Genomic DNA, 17,790 nt, shown 5'->3' with positions numbered 1-17,790 from the left:
ATTTGCGCTTAAGATGGCTTCCCCCCACATCGATTGTGGAAGCCTAGAGCTTAACAACATCGCATTCATCATTTCTTTCAGAGTGCGATTCTTCCTTTCAGCCACACCATTTGACTGAGGGGAGTATGGTGCAGTGACCTCATGGATTATACCATGTTGTGAACAGAATTCTCCAAATGGTTCAACATATTCATCTCCACGATCACTTCATATCGTTTTGATTTTCTCAGTCTGTTGTGTCTCAACTTCTTCCTTATAGATTCTAAATTTATCTATAGCTTCGTCTTTGTTTTTCAACAAATATACATAGCAGTATTTTGTACAATCATCAATGAATGTAATAAAATACTTGTTTCCTCCTCTTGTTGGAGCGAATTTTAAATCACATATGTCGCTATGTATTAGGTCTAGCACTTTGGTGTTCCTTTCCACACGTTTAAATGATGATCTCGTTAATTTTACCTCAACACAAGTCTCACACTTATGTTTTGAATCGATAGTAAGTTTAGGTATGTATTCTTTTGCACTTAAACGTCGTAAAGTGTCATAATTTACATGTCCTAATCTAGCATTCCATAAATTAGGAGACTCAAGCAAGTAAGCAGAAGAATTTTTTATTTCATTATCGTCCTTAACGGACATTACATTGAGCTTAAAAAGGCCATCGGTTAAATAACCCTTGCCTACAAACATACCACTCTTAGACAAAATTACTTTATCTGACTCTATTACAATGCGAAAGCCATGCTTACTCAACAGAGAACCAGACACAAGGTTCTTGCGAATATCAGGCACATAAAGTACATTCTTCAAAGTCAGATTCTTCCCAGAGGTCATCTTCAGGATCACCGTGAATTCACCCTCAATGGTAGAAGTTGCTGAATTCCCCATGTAGAGCTTCTCACCAGCATCAGAAGCTTTGAGGCTAGAGAAAATCGCCTAGTCTGAGCAAACATGCCTAGTAGCACCAGTATCAATCCACCATTCACGTGGATTAGAACCGACCAGGTTCACTTCAGAGACCGTAGCACAGAGGTCTATATCACCCATATCCTTGGAGATATTCTCTACCATGTTTGCTTCTTTCTTCTTGTTGGGCTTCTTGGACTTCTTGCAGTCAGAAGACCTATGACCAACTTTATCACAGTTGTAGCACTTCCCCTGAAATTTCGACTTCGAAATCCCTCCTTTGGGTGCCAGCTTTGCCCCTTTACTAGAATTAGTCTTCTTGGGCTTGGAGCTTTGAGCATGTTCCACCATGTTTGCCTTCTCAGTGGCAACATTAACTTTCTTCTCGGACCCTCTGTTGTCTTCTTCAATACGAAGTCTAACAATAAGATCCTCCATAGACATCTCATTTCGCTTGTGCTTAAGGTAGTTCTTGAAATCTTTCCATCCAGATGGAAGCTTTTCAATAACAGCAGCAACTTGGAAAGACTCACTTATGACCATTCCCTCAGCATGAATGTCATGAATGATCACCTGCAGTTCCTGCACCTGACTAACCACAGTCTTAGAGTCTGCCATCTTATAATCAAGAAAGCGGCCAACAATCCACTTCTTTGCCCCAGAGTCCTCGGTTTTATACTTATGGTCAAGTGACTCCCATAAGACCTTAGCTGTTGGCTTAGCGCTGTATACGTTATACAACGAGTCAGACAAACAATTTAACACATAGTTCCGACAGATGTAGTCGGAGTGCTTCCAAGCATCAGCAGCATACACAGTCTGCATGTTACTCTCAGCAGTGAACAACGGTGGTTCTTCCTTAAGGAAGCGATCCATATGCAACGTGGTCAGATAAAAGTGCATCTTTTGTTGCCAACGTTTGAAGTTCGTTCCGTTGAACTTCTCAGGTTTTTCAGCATGTGCAGCAGGCACAGTTTGCATAACAGGTGCAGCAGGCACCACAGGTGGAACATATGGTACGTGTGTTTGTACTACAGGTGTATTCACACCAGTAGGCACCGCAGGTATGATCGGAGGAGTGAATCCTGCCGATATCTGTCCAAGAGGAACACTAAACTGTCCAATGACAGTGTGTCCCACAGGCACATGTCCCGAAGGCACATGTCCAACAGGCGTTTGACCCCCATCAGATCGTACGATCCGTGCGTTAGGGTTAATCAGCTGCTGGTGAACCCCATCAGATCCAGTGATCTATGCGTTGGGATCAGCCGTCATGTTCATCGAATCGTTCACAGTTTGGTTCTTCATCGATCGGTTACTCAACAAAACAAGCAGATACAGATGTATCAGTCACAGATATATATAAAATAAATAGCTTTAAGATTGTGAATACAATCTGCGATTAATACATATAATCAAACAAATGTGTGCGTGAGTAAACGAAATCAAACGGAGGAAGAAAAGATATAAACAGAAGAGAGATCCTCGAGTCCAGTTGAAACTGTCTCCTTAAAGCTATTTCGCCTCTCACCGTATGTGCGAGTCGATAGCCTCCCAGGATAAAACGAGGTAGCAGTGGCGTTACAGATAACGAGCACCTTCAGCGAGTTTGAACGGGCACGAAACTATCACCGAGAGAGAGAGTTTTGTGTTTAAAGGCGAATATATTTTTGGTGTGTCTAACTCTAACGCCTTAGAGGTGTTTATATAGGTGTAGATAGACTTGTGCGCTACTCTTTTCCATAATTAAATATCATTAATTATGGAATCGGTGTAATATTTGCAAGCTATTCTATTCCATAAATAATCTGAAACAGAATCAGATTAAATATATCAAGACATACACCATATCAATTAATCTGAAACAAAATCAAATTAATTTATGCCATAATATTTGAGCCAAATTCTAATGGAAAATAATAATTTCCATTATTAAGAGAATATCATCATATCTCACACATCTTTTAGTCATAATGCTCAAAATATGATTTACCAATACGGGACTTATACCCATATTTTCCAACACACTCCACTTCTATTAGTATGAGCAATAATAGAGAAAATCTTACACAAGTACTCTTTGTAAAAACATTCGACCTAACCAAAGTTAAATGTAAGAGTAAGCATCTACTGGTTCCTAATAAGAATTTTCCCGCTAATTGTTTTCAAACATACACAACTTTATTTAGAGTTCCTTGAGCCTTATTAAAAACACCAATTGCTGCAGCCTGCAGCTTACATTGTGCCAAACGTACCAGAAAAATGTTTGAAAAAAGTAAATCCGCAGAATGGTCAAATTTTAAACATTTATACTTGTGAACACAGTTGAAAAAAAGATCTACCATAAAACTGACATAGAAAAATATTTCCATATGGTTTGAAAGATTGCGATAATTTATTTAACACGGGTACCAGAGTGTTGGTCTGATAAGTTGAGGTTCACAGGCAGCCCATATATCTGGAAGATATAATTCTGGCAAAATGATTTAATACAGTCAGGGGCACCCATTATTTGTATTGTAAAAGAGCTGGTCTGCAATTCCCATATGCAGCAGATATCAGCCCCAACAATGTTACCCACCATAATTTCTGACCATCCCATCAACATGTAATTAGTGCTGTTTATACTTGCAATGATCTTCAAGGAGACAACAAGATTCTGAGAAATTAATCAAGCAAACAGAGTGCTTCCTCCACACCAAAATTTCTTGGTGAATAGTGACATCTCTGTGAAATAGTAGAGCTTCATTTGTCCATGTGAAAGTTGTGTTCATATAGTCATATTTCACCTTTAAAAAGTAGCATTCTCACATTTAAAAAGTTTTAAAATTTGGCTTGTCAAGTGATGATTAATAAATTTTTCTATTTACTACTAGGCAATATACTAAAGTAAAAGAATCAATTTTTTTTTCTTATTTCAGTGGTTGTTTATAAGGTCATCATTATATATTAAGCTGTTGTGCTAACATTACTTATAGGCTATAGCTAACCACCGAGCTAGGATAGAAGGCGTGTTTGGTTTAGTAAAACTGGTGATACTTAGGTTAACTGTCATAACCACTCTTAAGTCTTATCCCCCAAACAAACTTATTATCCTTTAAACGCTAGTCAACATAAGCTTAATCAAAAGAATGTCTTTCATTGTTTTTACTTGCGACACGAATAACCAGCCTTTCAATTCTGCTCACCAAATAAACCAAATTCATGCACACGCCAAGACACACTCACGCTATACAAACCTCTAAATTTGACACAATAAGTAGCACCTTCAACTAACCATAGCATGCTATCCCACATTTTTATCACCACAACATCATGAATAACATTACCAATTTTACTGTTCCTTACTCTTTCCGAAACTCGGCTATGCCTACATTCGTAGAAAGGCTGTTCTTCTTGCCTGAACTCCAATTGTTGGAACTTTTTCTGGCCCTTTTGGTTTTTGTTGTCATTTATTCTGTTCGACAAAAAAAACGACATGGCCTGCCTGTGTGGCCGGTTATTGGAATGTTGCCTTCTTTGGTTTTCGGTGTTCGGGGAAACATGTACGAATGGCTAACTGATGTACTTAATCGTCAAAATGGGACGTTTACTTTTCAGGGACCCTGGTTTACTAATCTCAAGTGTGTGATCACTTCAGATCCTCGTAACTTGGAGCACCTTCTCAAGACTAAGTTTTCGAACTATCCTAAAGGGGAGTATTTTCGAAATGCTCTTTCGGACCTCCTAGGTAATGGAATATTTAATGCAGATGACGAGATGTGGCAGCAACAGAGGAAGACAGCTAGCATTGAGTTCCACTCAGCTAAATTCCGGAATCTGACCACAGAATCATTGCTGGAGCTTGTGCACGCGAGACTGTTGCCTGTATTTGAGGAATCAGTGCAAAAAAACACTGCAATTGATCTACAAGATATCCTCTTAAGACTAACATTTGATAATGTGTGCATGATAGCTTTTGGAGTTGATCCAGGTTGTTTACGACCTGGCTTGCCAGTGATTGCTTTTGCTCAAGCCTTCGAAGCAGCTACAGAGGCTGCTATATTTAGGTTCGTAACTCCAACACTAGTATGGAGCACCATGAGGTATCTCAACATGGGAAGTGAGAAGACGCTGAAACAGTCTATTAAAGGAGTGGACGCATTTGCTGAAGAGGTTATCAGGGCAAGGAAGAAGGAATTGTCAATGACAGACGATAATGACAACCAAAGATCTGATCTCTTAACAGTTTTTATGAGACTGAAGGATGAAAGAGGGCAGCCATTTTCTGAAAAGTTTTTGCGCGACATCTGTGTTAACTTTATATTAGCTGGAAGGGATACCTCATCAGTTGCATTGACCTGGTTTTTCTGGCTACTTGATCGGAATCCTGAAGTCGAGGAGAAAATTCTTTCTGAGATTTTCCGAATAATAAGCGAAAGGGAAGATGTACAGAAAAACATAGACGGAGATGCTCTGATATTTAGGCCAGAAGAAGTTAAAAAAATGGAATATCTGCAAGCTGCACTTTCAGAAGCGCTTAGATTGTACCCATCAGTGCCTGTGGACCACAAGGAGGTACCTAGTGCTCCAATTTATATCTCTGCACTCCTCTGATTCATATTAATATATCCAGTAGAAACATTCATTTTCTTTGTTCTGATATTATAGTATGGAGGTCAAATACTTCAAATTCTTGGAATTGTTAGAAATCTTTAATCTTAATAATAGGTTGTTCTAATAATGTTTGCGGCTCTTTCATGAGCAAAATATTCTCAAATGCAGACAAAACACACAAAATCGATGTTCTGCTAGTGATCTCTTTCCTAACATCTCTGGTATACTTTATGTTTAGGTTATTAAAGACGATGTTTTCCCAGATGGTACAATTCTGAAGAAAGGAACGAAAGTAATTTACTCAATCTACTCTATGGGAAGGATGGAAGGAATATGGGGAAAAGACTGCTTGGACTTTAAGCCTGAAAGATGGCTCAGAGATGGTCGCTATATGAGCGAATCAGCGTACAAGTTTACAGCTTTCAATGGTGGTCCTCGACTGTGCTTAGGGAGGGACTTCGCTTACTACCAGATGAAATATGTAGCAGCTTCCATTTTATACAAATATCAGGTGAAGGTGGAGGAAAATCATGTCGTATTACCAAAGCTTGCGTTAACTATGTACATGAAGCATGGTCTGAAGGTGAAGCTACACAAGCGCCACAAATCCGAGCTTCAAAGTATATGAATATGCCATATTAAGATACTTGGTACATGGTTGGTTTTCATATTTGTTCTGTCTAGTTATCTCATATTTTTTATCCTAGTTATATGATTGGATTGTATTATAACTAAGATTACTAAAGTTGTAAACTCTGAAATAATGTCCAGATGGATTGCTTGTTTAATTACTAGTTTGATTCAATCACTTGTATCGTGACATATAGATTTTTTACAAATCCATTACTATAATACAGGACCTACCCCCATTCAATTTAACATAATATAAGATAAATTTATCTCTCATCTACAACATAATTAGAAGCTATATATATATATGATGAAATGCATATAGGATCCATTTATTAACATCTGCAGAGCCCCCATTGTACCTAATCCAATATCCAGACATGAAGGGGTACAATAATCTATATAGTATGAGGTCTAACACAATACTGCTACTAGTCATTAAAATTTTGATGGGCGGGCTACTGTCGGTGAAAAACATTGAAGTTCAGTTCTTGACCTGGAGTTCAGTTTGATTCGGTTGACTCTCGAGTTTATCACAGTGCTTACTGCAGGTAGAGGTTTAAGCGAGAACCTGAACATAATTTATATTGATTGATCAAACTCACTCACACCTAAGCATAAGCTAAATGGAGAAAATTGAGTCGTCCCTATCACCAAACTCGTGTGAAAATCCATTACTTATCCCTAGTTTCTTCATGCCAGATGTCTCCCTATTCACTAACAGATAGGTCCCGATCCATCGGCTGTCTGCATAATACTCAGACCGCATGGTGCAAACATAAACAACTTAGAACAAGTTGTCTTGCAAGTATCCTTTGCTAATTGAAACAATTTCATCCAACTGCCTGCAAGTATTCAACACTTCCATTGCCTCGTATTGTATCAATCCCAAGATTAGTTTTTGCCCTGTAATCGATATGTTTCCAACATTTTATATCATGCAATTTTCCTTGCACTATTCTGCTTGCAGGTTGCAGCTGCAAAATAAAATCATGATTCCATAAAACATGTTAATTTGACCATATTATAAGCTCTGATAACATATTTGGACACCAATCCTTAAATAGTGGGTATTTATACATATTTTGACCAAAAAGAAAAAAAATTATGAGAGGATTAAAATTTAATCTCATTAATTAATATTTCTTAATCAAATTAAAATCTTAACAACTCAATTAACATACATGATACATACTTTTATACATTAATTTGGAACCGTTGCTTACAAGCTTTTAGCGATATATTTATCTGCAAATTTTGATATTTAGGTTTTGATTTTGCAATTATTGGAGTCTGGCATTTACTTTATAATTTCAACCGTTCGTAAAATATCAGTCATTTTTCCCCTAAACTCTTGGGGTCAATATTATGCAGAAGTTCATATTTTTTGTGGTGTGGGTATTTGAATTTTGGCAATTTAAATCAATTTTTATACTTACAGAAGTTAGTGACCCCAATGTACATGTTTAGAAGCATGATTGTGGAAATTATGAATCGAAATTAATCGGTTGATACCGATTATCACTTAATCAGCTAATTGAAAATTAATCTCATTACAATAATTGAATATAGTTCGACATAATAATATTAAATATATTAACTTAATTAGCATCAGTAATGAATTAATAAATTGGAATGGAAGGATAATTGTCGTATTTGAATTTTTTTGAAATTAAGTTACTATTATCGGAAACTCATCCAAATCAGCTTCGACGTGCAGATAACATTCCATTGAATATACAGTACACATACAACATTACAAAGATCCAAAATTGTTAGTACAAGCTGGCACGTTAAGTAGGTCATACAAATCATCCTTGAAAATCTAGATTTTGAGGAACTTACTTTGGTCTATTGAATACATAATTTGTTCAACCACTCTATATATTATAGAGAAGCTTATTATGATTAACAAGTTTTCATGTTGTCTTGTAAAATGACGTAAAAAGTTTCTATCACGTCCTTGGATCGTAAAATAATATTGTGAAAAAATATAAGATTCGATCGAAACCTTTTTCTAGTTAAATTTTTTTGTGTGATTGATTTCTTCACTTTATATCGGAAGTCGATTTAGAGTGTTTTACGAATTAGGACTCGGACTTGAACACTCCCGCAAACAATTAATTTAATTTAAATATTTTTATTAATATATTTGTCATGTATGTTGTTCAATCAGTCAGTAAAAAAATTATAATGCAACTAGTTACTTTACGAACACGACGCATTAAGTAACCATTACTGACATATTTTTTGTGATAAGCCTGGATTCTGGATCGGATCTGTGTTGTGTGCACAAAACATTGTGCAACACAAGCTTGCTTTTGAGACGGATAAAATTGCTACGTACAATTTTCTCCTCCTTTTTAAGTAGTACTACCTCAACTGTATATGTTCACTATTTGCACATATTTCGAGACTTATATAAAGTATAGTTTCATAATATTTTTTTAATTTTTTTTCTTTTAAATAAAAGTTTAAACATAAAACTTTTATTCAGGAAAAAAAAATTTAAAATATATTGTGGAGTTATGTTTTAAATGAGTATTAAAAAGTATGCTGAAAACTAATGTATATAATTTAATGGGACATAGGGAGTAACTAATTAACGCTTGAAAATCCCTGTGCCTTCCGGTCTACGGCTCCCCACCCTGTGACTTCCGGCCCTTCTATTTACAGGAATTTTATTTACGGAAGAAACTCATACACCAACCTGCTCTAATTCATTTTCTCACATTTCGTTCATCACTTATTTGTCACCTACTTCTTCTTAGTCATTTCCATAAAGTATAGAAATCATGACACATGTCTCTATATATCATCTTCGTCACCTAATTTATATATAATTTTTAAACACGTGTCAACACTTTCATAAAACCCAGAAGATGACTCACCTTTCGGAGGAAATAAAATCCATAGAAAAAAGGAGAATGGAATTAAAAAAGGAAAAAGAGAACTAGAGAAAAAAAATCTTTTGATAATGGCTACAATTGGCTAAGGTTAATTAATCAATATTTTGTCAGCCATCATTTGGCGTCGCTGTCGGGGAATAATAAAAAAAAAATTACTACTTACAACGACAAAAAAACATATCTGATATCATCCAAAATCCGAAAAACCCCAAAACATATGGGGAAGAATCCACCAATCGTTCTAACTCTTATGGATCTTCTTCCGCCACCCCATCCTATTCCCCAATTCTTGATCAGTTTTTCAATTTACGAGCACGGAAAAGATATATGCAGAAGCAGATGGATAATTAAATAGCCTAGATGGCTGCCAACTATCACCACCAATACATCCCACAATATGAGCCCTAATACGATCCCTTTTATGATCCTCAATAAAGAGAGAATTATGTATCTACTCAGTTTCCTCAACAAGATAATTCTTATCACACTTACCATTCCTTTATGAAAGACAGACCCCTACCACAGCTCTAGTTGTAGTGTTCACATATACTCTACCCTTTCATCTTCCGGCTCTCATGGATCTGTGTTCTCTCGTCCTTCTAAGCGAGAAAGATCCTGAGATTGAAGACCTTATAGAGGAAGAAATCCAGTCTATGGCCGAAAGAGGAGGTTTAGGTCTTCGGGTCCCTAACGAGTAACCCCTCCCATATTCATTCAGCAAAGCGCTCAAACTCCCCAACCCATTGAGTTTGATGGGGTAGAAGAACGGTTAACCGGATTGGAAGAAATGATGACTGAAGCACCATTGGAGATCAACACTGGAAGTTCACCTTTCTCTCGAGAATTAGAAGCCCCACAAGTGGATCAAGGTGTGAAAATCATCGGTTTAGAATCTTTCGATGGTACTATGGATCCCAATGATCATTTGAGTTACTATAAAAATCTTATGATCTGCCCTCGATACAATGATATAACCAAGTGCATATTATTCATCTATACTTTCAAAGCCCATACCCGAACATGGTTTTCTAGCTTACCTCCTCGAAGTGTGAGATCGTGGGAAGAATTTAAAGAAGTGTTCTTGGCTAAATTTCGAGTCAATACCTTTCACGCGTTCGACACCATATCTTGAGAACGTCAAGCATACTCCTAGAGAATCCTTAAGGGATTACATTAAAAAATTTAAGACAGCCGCTTCAAAGGTACAAGAGCTACGACCTGCTAATGATGTAGATTCTTTCATTCGTAATATGAAATATAATAAATGCAAAGATTGTTGTAAAGAACTCTGTAACAATCTTTGAAGTACTGGTTCTTATGTGACAGGATCAGGATTTGTAATAGCGGTTGTATCCCTTTGAGATCCAGGTTCTTGTGTGCTTGATCTAGGAAATAATTTTTGTTTTTACAGCCTCTTGACATATTCCTCCACTTGCTCATGAGTGATCTACCTCACTCTTTTCTTCTTTTCTAGAGAATCAGTATTTTTCACAGGTGCATCAGTAATTTGTATAGTCCACTGATCATTACAAGTAGTTGCACCTTGTGTCTCATCAGCAATTTCTTTCTTGATCTACATCAGACTTTGAGCAATGTAGGTTTTGACTAATTTATTCTTCTTGATCCTTAGTCTCGAACTTGAATCAGATTGAATAACATCACCGTCCTCATCAGTTGATAATACAACTGGACTCTGAGTAGAATCAGGATTTAACTTCTTGAATTTAAATGATAAGGTAGCATTGTCCTCATCATCTGATTCTGACTCAGAATGTACAAGCTTCCTCTTAACAAGGTCTGAAGACTTAGGAGAGTGAGAAGCTTGTACTGAACCCCTTTTATGTGTTACATCAGCATTTGCAGCACTTGCTCTTTGACCATAATGCCTAACAGACTGGACAATAATGTCCTATGGGTTCTCAATTGAAACAATAAGCCTAGCATCATCTTTTGTTGGTTTCTTCCTTTTTACAACAGGTGTATTTTGGGAGGCATCTGAGATGGATTGTGTTTGAGGAAGTGTTTGGGTTGTAGTGCTTGAGTTAGCTACATGTTACCATCTGTTATTACATGCATCTTAGCACTTTGTTGGTTAGGCAAACCATAAGTCACATGATGCTTTGTAATTAACAAGTCCCTGGCAATCACTGGAAACCTCAAAGGAGCTGAGCAACCTTTTCTGAATCTTTAGAAATAATATCAGAGAAAGCTCTCTTGGTGAGCTTAAAACCTGACACAATTTGGTTAGCGGGGATTGGGCTATCAGGGAAACAAACATTAAAAATTAATTAATAAAATCTAGCATAATATAATATATTCCTATCAGCTTTTAATATATCCCCTATAAATTGTAAAACAACTTTACCAAAATCATAATTTGCACCATGAATTAGAGAGTACCCGATTGTTGTGTCATAATTGGAAGGCCATCAAAATTGGTGCATTTGTTGTTGAATTCCTTTGTAATTCAATCAAAAAAGAAATTGCATTCCTTCCTTAGCCCATTCCTCTTCAGTTGGCCAAGATTCTTCATTTTTTTATCATAGCCAATCTGAGTGAAAAATCTCATCATCTCAGCATCTCCAACAAATGTTGCATAAGAATTGTGAGCAGGGAGATAAAGAGCATCTCTAACAGTCTAATGGGTTACAACCATCTGCTTGGCATCAAACTCAAAACTGATGCTTGGAGTGCCTCCTTCACCTCCATCATCTTATAGACCAGTCATCCATAAAGCAAGAACTTGATCTCCAAAAATAGTCGTTGGAGCTGTGAGAGCATAATCAACTTCACTTGTCCTCAAGAAATGTTGGAAGATATGAAAATCAATATTTATCCCATTGTTGTCCAGGATAGCAGTATAGTTGTTCGTGACAAACTTGGGCCCGCCATGAGTGAAAGGTGTATAAGTAGCAGATGAAGTCATGGTTTTTCTGTAAGCAACTGACTCAAAAACTGATTAGGGTTTCAGAGTTTAAGCTTGAGAGAAAAAGAGAGTAGGAGAATATGAAGATAATCCGAAAGTGATAGAGTGATAACTAGAAATCAAAAATTGATTTTGTTTAACACTCTACTCCAACGCACACGGACTGTTCAACTTAGTGGGAAATGTGGCATGTTATCATTCATGAGGAAAGCAATCATGGTGCGTGTTTTAATGTGCAGTAATTATGTGCAAAGTTACATAAAATATTGTTTTGTAAAAGCCCAATCGTTTTTCCATAGTCTCACGCCATCAGTTAACATTGTAATCAATTTAAATATCCCCACTAATTCTACTACACACATCTCTAATTAAAATAATGACAAAACTTATTTTGAATAAAATCAAAATATTATCTGAATATAATGGTCAATCACGATTTGACCAATATCAATATTTAACTAACTACTATCAGGATTTATCAGTCAACTCAACTTTGACCAATATTAGTACGTATCCACTTAATCAGAGTTTATCATGCAACTACTGCTAGAGTTTAACTATTAGGATGTAAACTTTACTTGTTAATTTATCAACAAAAACATGTATATATGGCATCATAGTTTAACACTATTATCAGATTTTAACAAATACTGATAAAAAAGATAAAGATACCACACTCTAATTATTAACTACATATCATAATTTTTCATCAGAGTTTGAGAATTGTCCTGAGATCATTCCCAATTCATTTACCAATCTGGTAAAGGTGGCTTCATATAGTGGTTTGGTGAAGATTTCTGCTAACTGCTGATCTATAGGCACAAAGTGCAATTCCACTTGACCTTCCATTACATGTTCCCTTATGAAATGGTACCTTATGCTAATATGTTTAGTCATTGAATGTTGTACTGGATTTCCTGTCATTGCAATAGCACTTTGATTATCACGATATATAGAATTTGGGAATATTCTAACCCATAATCCAGTAACTGATTCTTCATCCAAAGTATTTGAGCAAAACAGCTTCCTGCAATAATTTACTCAGCTTCATAAGTTGATGTGGAAATTGACTTTTGTTTCTTTCTAAACCAAGAAATAAATCTGCCACCAAGAAATTTCCAGCTTTCAGAAGTGTTTTTCCTGTCTATTTTGCATCCTGCAAACTCAGCATATGAATATCCAATTAGCTTAAAGTATGAACTCTAGGATACCATAATTCAAGATTCATGGTGCTTTTGAGATATCTAAAAATTCTTTTTACAGCTAACATATGTGGTTCCTTTGGATCAGATTGAAACCTTGCAAAGAAACAGGTAGCATACATGATATCCAGTGGCCATTATTCGGTGAGGATTCTGTATATCCTCCTCCAGACACTCCTGACACTCCACCCCTTGAGGGTGATGACCCTGATTCTGAGTAGGTATGCCTGAATCCTTGCTATTACCTTCACTGAGGACAGTGAATATTTTAAGTTTGGGGGTAGTAGTTAAGGATTATGTGTTTTGTGTGAGTCGCATATAATTTGCATATTCATGATAGTATTAGTTCATATAGTTGCATATTTGCCATGTGGTAGTTTTTTTTAATTTTTGTAGTTTTTTTAATTTTATATAATAGTTGTTCATATAGTTCATGCATTTGCATTATAACATGATCCCTTAGATGATTTTACTGACTGATTTGTGATATTGATGCTAGTGTAGTGATACAGTGCTTAGTGATGTTAAGTCCTATCAAGTTGATTTGAATGCTAGAGATAATTATATTTCATTAAGTCTTATAGGTTGCTTGAGTGTCAGATCATGGTCATGGTTTATTTATTTGTCAAGGTTTAATCACTTGTTTATATTTAGAATTTAGGATATTCTATTAATAATAAAATAACATGAATATTTAAAAATTGGAGAAAGTTGGATTTCATTGCTAGTTGTTGTGTCTAGGTGTCAAATGGCTAGTAGCCGGCTCATTCTATATGAGTAGTCTAGGGTTGAACGAGATGGAGGGAAATGCACTCGTTCAGAAATTTGTGAAAAAGAAAAAAAAAGAAATGAAAAAAGAGAAAAAAATAAGTGTTTATGCATAATTGATCACGAGTGGGCTTTTTAATACTCGAGTTATTAAGTTTTTAGGGGACTTTGTGCCTAGTGACCTAAGGCTTTTTTATATTCTGGGATCTACTAACCTAATGCTCGCTACATGGGTATTATTGTATAAGTCTTTTGTGGAGCTCACTCATTGCACGGTCAAATAAGCATATTTGTGTTGTTTATGTGTTGTGAATAAAAGCATGAATCCATATAAAACTCTGATATAAGAATTGAAGTGTTATAAGTTATTATGAGTTTAGCTTTTATTCTATTTATAACCTTGTGATTGCCTTGGTAAGTAGTGAGACATGATTATTGATCTAGTTGTGATAGTTGTTAGGAATATGTGTATTAGTTTGATGATAAGTTAAACAAAATACTTAAGTAGAAATCTAGTGTTTGTAACCTCAACGGATAAGACCATTTTGGCTATCCGTTGAAAGAGTAGCTTTACTTAGAAATAAGTTTAGTATTGTAGCACATTTCATTCTCTGTATTTAAGTTGTAATTCTTAGATGTTGTGGGAAATTATCAGTCATGTTGACTACTAGTGGATATGCAAATAGGAGGGCTAATTGTAAATATTTCATGCCTTGTAATTTTGTATAAGTGAAGTAGTATCAACTGATATTAAAGGCCTTCAACGGATGAGAAACAAAGCTTCAACGGATGTCTCTAAAGCTTCAACGGATAACATTCATCAACAGATGAGTGCTTCAACGGATTAAGCTTCAACTGCTAATGCATCAACGGATAAAGCTTCAACTGATAAAGCTTCAACAGATAAAGTCATCAACGGATGAAAGCTTCAACGGATGCTTAGTTCAATAGCAGTTGATAGTGACAATTCATAAGATGACAGAGGCACATGGGTTGACAGAGACAAACTGGAATGTGGCAACCTCTAGGAGGAATCAAGAAAATGCAGCATTTCCATTCTGGTGCAAACAAGGAAGTATTCAAAGATTCACAGCTAAACCTAAATTGCATTGGATAGAGAAATGAAGAAGAAACATGTGAAGAATCTTTTAATTGTATTTTACAGTTTTGTCTTCACTTGTAAACTTGGTGATATATAAACCAAGTAACAGCTAGTAATTAGATGGTGAATTTTCCAGAGCTGTTTAGAAAAATCCAGAGAGAAAATCATCTAGTTTGTACAAGGACGCAACTGTGATTTAATTCTTTGAATCACAGATTTTCTGAAATAACACATCTCTGGTGGAACAACAAATCCACCAGAAAAGTTTTCAAGTTCTTTGTGTTCTTTACGTTTGTGTTTGAATATATATCTGTCTGTATTAGCTTCAAGCAATTCACACACATTTGTTCACTAAAACACTTAGCCTTAGAAACTGCTCAAAACTTGAAAAAGTTTTGAGATTTACATTCAACCCCCCTTCGGTAAATCTCATTGTTAGTCCACTGGGAATAACAATCGGTATCAGAGCAAGCTCTTAACATACAAAGAGTTTAAAGATCTATTCTGCTAACATTATGAGTAAGAAGGATATTGGTGTAAAGATTCCAATCCTGGAAAGAGATAACTATCATCACTGGAAAGTGAAGATGCATTTACATCTTCTCTCTCAAGATGAAAGCTACATCAACTGCATTGAAAATGGTCCTCACATCCCTCACAAGGTGGCCACAGCTGCTACTGCAACAGTTGCTGTTGGACAGTCTATTCCCAAGCCAAAAGCAGAATGGACTGTTGAAGATATTGAAGAGGTTCACAAGGACAAGAAAGCCATGAACATTCTGTTTAATGGCCTAGATCAAGATATGTTTGACAATGTCATTAACAGCCAAACTGCTAAGAAAATTTGGGATACTGTGGAACTTATCTGTGAAGGTACTGAGCAAGTTAGAGAAAACAAAATGCAGCTTCTCATTCAACAGTATGAATATTTTCATTTTGAAGAAGGAGAATCATTGAATGATACCTTCAACAGATTTCAGAAACTGTTGAATGGATTGAAGCTGTATGGCAGAGTGTACCAAGTCAAGGACTCCAATTTAAAATTTCTGAGGTCTCTACCAAAGGAATGGAGCATATGACTGTTTCTCTAAGAAATTCTCAAGATTATAAGGACTTCACACTTGAAAGATTATATGGAATTTTGAAGACCTATGAACTTGAGATGGAGCAAGATGAGCTGTTAGAAAAGGGAAAGAGAAAAGGAGGATCAGTTGCACTTGTAGCTAATAATGAGAAGATTGAAGCCAGGAATGAGCAAAAGACAATGCCAAATCTCAAAATTGGCACAAGCAAATCAGAATCAAGCAAGGGAAATGAGCAAGTAGTTGAGGATGAAGACAATTCCAGTCAAGATGACTATGATGATGTTGATGAACATCTGGCTTTTCTGTCCAGGAGGTTTGCAAAGATGAAATTCAAGAAAAATACAAAATTCACTAAGTCAAACAAAAATATGGTGGACCAATCTAAGTTCAAATGTTATAACTGTGGCATTAGTGGACACTTTGCAAATGAGTGCAGGAAGCCAACCTCTGATAAGAAGAAATTTGAGCAAATTGATTACAAAAAGAAGTATTTTGATTTGCTCAAACAAAAGGAAAGAGCTTTTCTCACTCAAGATGATTGGGCAGCAGATGGAACCAATGAAGATGATGATATGGAATATGTCAACCTAGCCCTGATGGCTAATTCTGATGAAAATGAAACTAGTTCATCAAGCAACCAGGTAATCACTACTGACCTCTCTCAGCTTTTTAAAATTGAATGCAATGAAGACATAAATGATATGTCCAATGAATTATATCATTTGCGTGTTTCCCTTAAATCACTAGCTAAAGAAAACATAAGAATTAAAGAGAATAATGTGTTTTTAAGTGATAGGAATGCTGTGTTAGAGGATCAGGTAATTGAGCTTGAAAAGATTAAAATTAAATGCTTGACTGTTGAGAGTGAACTAGAAGAAGCTGTTAAGAAAGTAGAAATTCTTTCTAAACAGTTAGAAAGTGAGCAAGAGGTAATCAAGGCCTGGAAAACATCTAGGGATGTTAGTGCTCAGATTGTCAAGGTTCAGGGAATTGAATCATTCTGTGAGAATGCCTGGAAGAAAAACAAAAAGGAATTAGAATTAATTGATGGATTGTCAACGGATGTGGAATCAACGGATGATGAAAGTTATCCGTTGAAGGAAGAAAAAGAGCATCCGTTGAAGGCTCATCAATTAAAACAGGCAAGTGATTCTAAAAAGAAAAATCTCAATAAGAAGGTTGGTTCAACTTTCAAGAACTTTGTCAAAGAAGGAGCTAGCACATCCAAAGATGCCAGTAAGGTAAATATAGGACACATGACTTTAGATCAGTTGAAAAATGGGCTTAAGTTGGTTGAGGATAAAAAGGAAACTAAAAGAAAATCTAATAAAAATGGGAAGGTAGGGATTAACAAACACAACAATTACACACCTGATAAGTATGCTCCTAGAAAAAGCTGTGTGCATTGTAAAAGTGTTAATCATCTATCTGATAACTGTAAATCTATTAAGAATGCTCCCATGCCTTTAACTCCCTCAATGCCTAACATGTCTATGTCACCTCTGCATGCTATGCCTGTTATGTCTCATCAGAATCCTCATGCACATTTTGCAAACATGCCATATGTTAATAATCCTTATTTTACTGCATTTAGTATGCCTCAGATGCCATACAACATTCCTATGTGGAATAATATGTTTGCACAATCCATGCCTTATCAAAT

At 36.0% G+C, this 17,790-nt stretch overlaps 1 protein-coding gene across 1 annotated transcript; it reads left to right on the top strand.

Moving 5' to 3' along the window:
* The first annotated feature begins 4,075 nt into the window (after positions 1-4,075).
* On the top strand, positions 4,076-6,293 carry LOC141682443 (cytochrome P450 86B1-like). The gene is made up of 2 exons (XM_074487144.1): positions 4,076-5,466; positions 5,744-6,293. The coding sequence occupies exons 1-2, from the start codon at positions 4,225-4,227 to the stop codon at positions 6,131-6,133; spliced, it is 1,632 nt and encodes a 543-aa protein (XP_074343245.1). The 5' UTR covers positions 4,076-4,224; the 3' UTR covers positions 6,134-6,293.
* The last annotated feature ends 11,497 nt before the right edge of the window (positions 6,294-17,790 follow it).

Source organism: Apium graveolens, chromosome 9 (genome assembly GCF_009905375.1).
Source record: "Apium graveolens cultivar Ventura chromosome 9, ASM990537v1, whole genome shotgun sequence".
Classification (NCBI taxonomy): domain Eukaryota; kingdom Viridiplantae; phylum Streptophyta; class Magnoliopsida; order Apiales; family Apiaceae; genus Apium; species Apium graveolens.
Note: the sequence above shows the minus strand (reverse complement) of the source record. Positions and strands in the feature narration are given on the sequence as shown.

Excerpts from the sequence above, each read along its gene's own strand:
- LOC141682443 (XM_074487144.1), top strand. The coding sequence starts at position 4,225 with ATGAATAACATTACCAATTTTACTGTTCCTTACTCTTTCCGAAACTCG. Across the intron at positions 5,467-5,743 it reads TGCCTGTGGACCACAAGGAG|GTTATTAAAGACGATGTTTT; the intron begins GTACCTAGTGCT and ends CTTTATGTTTAG.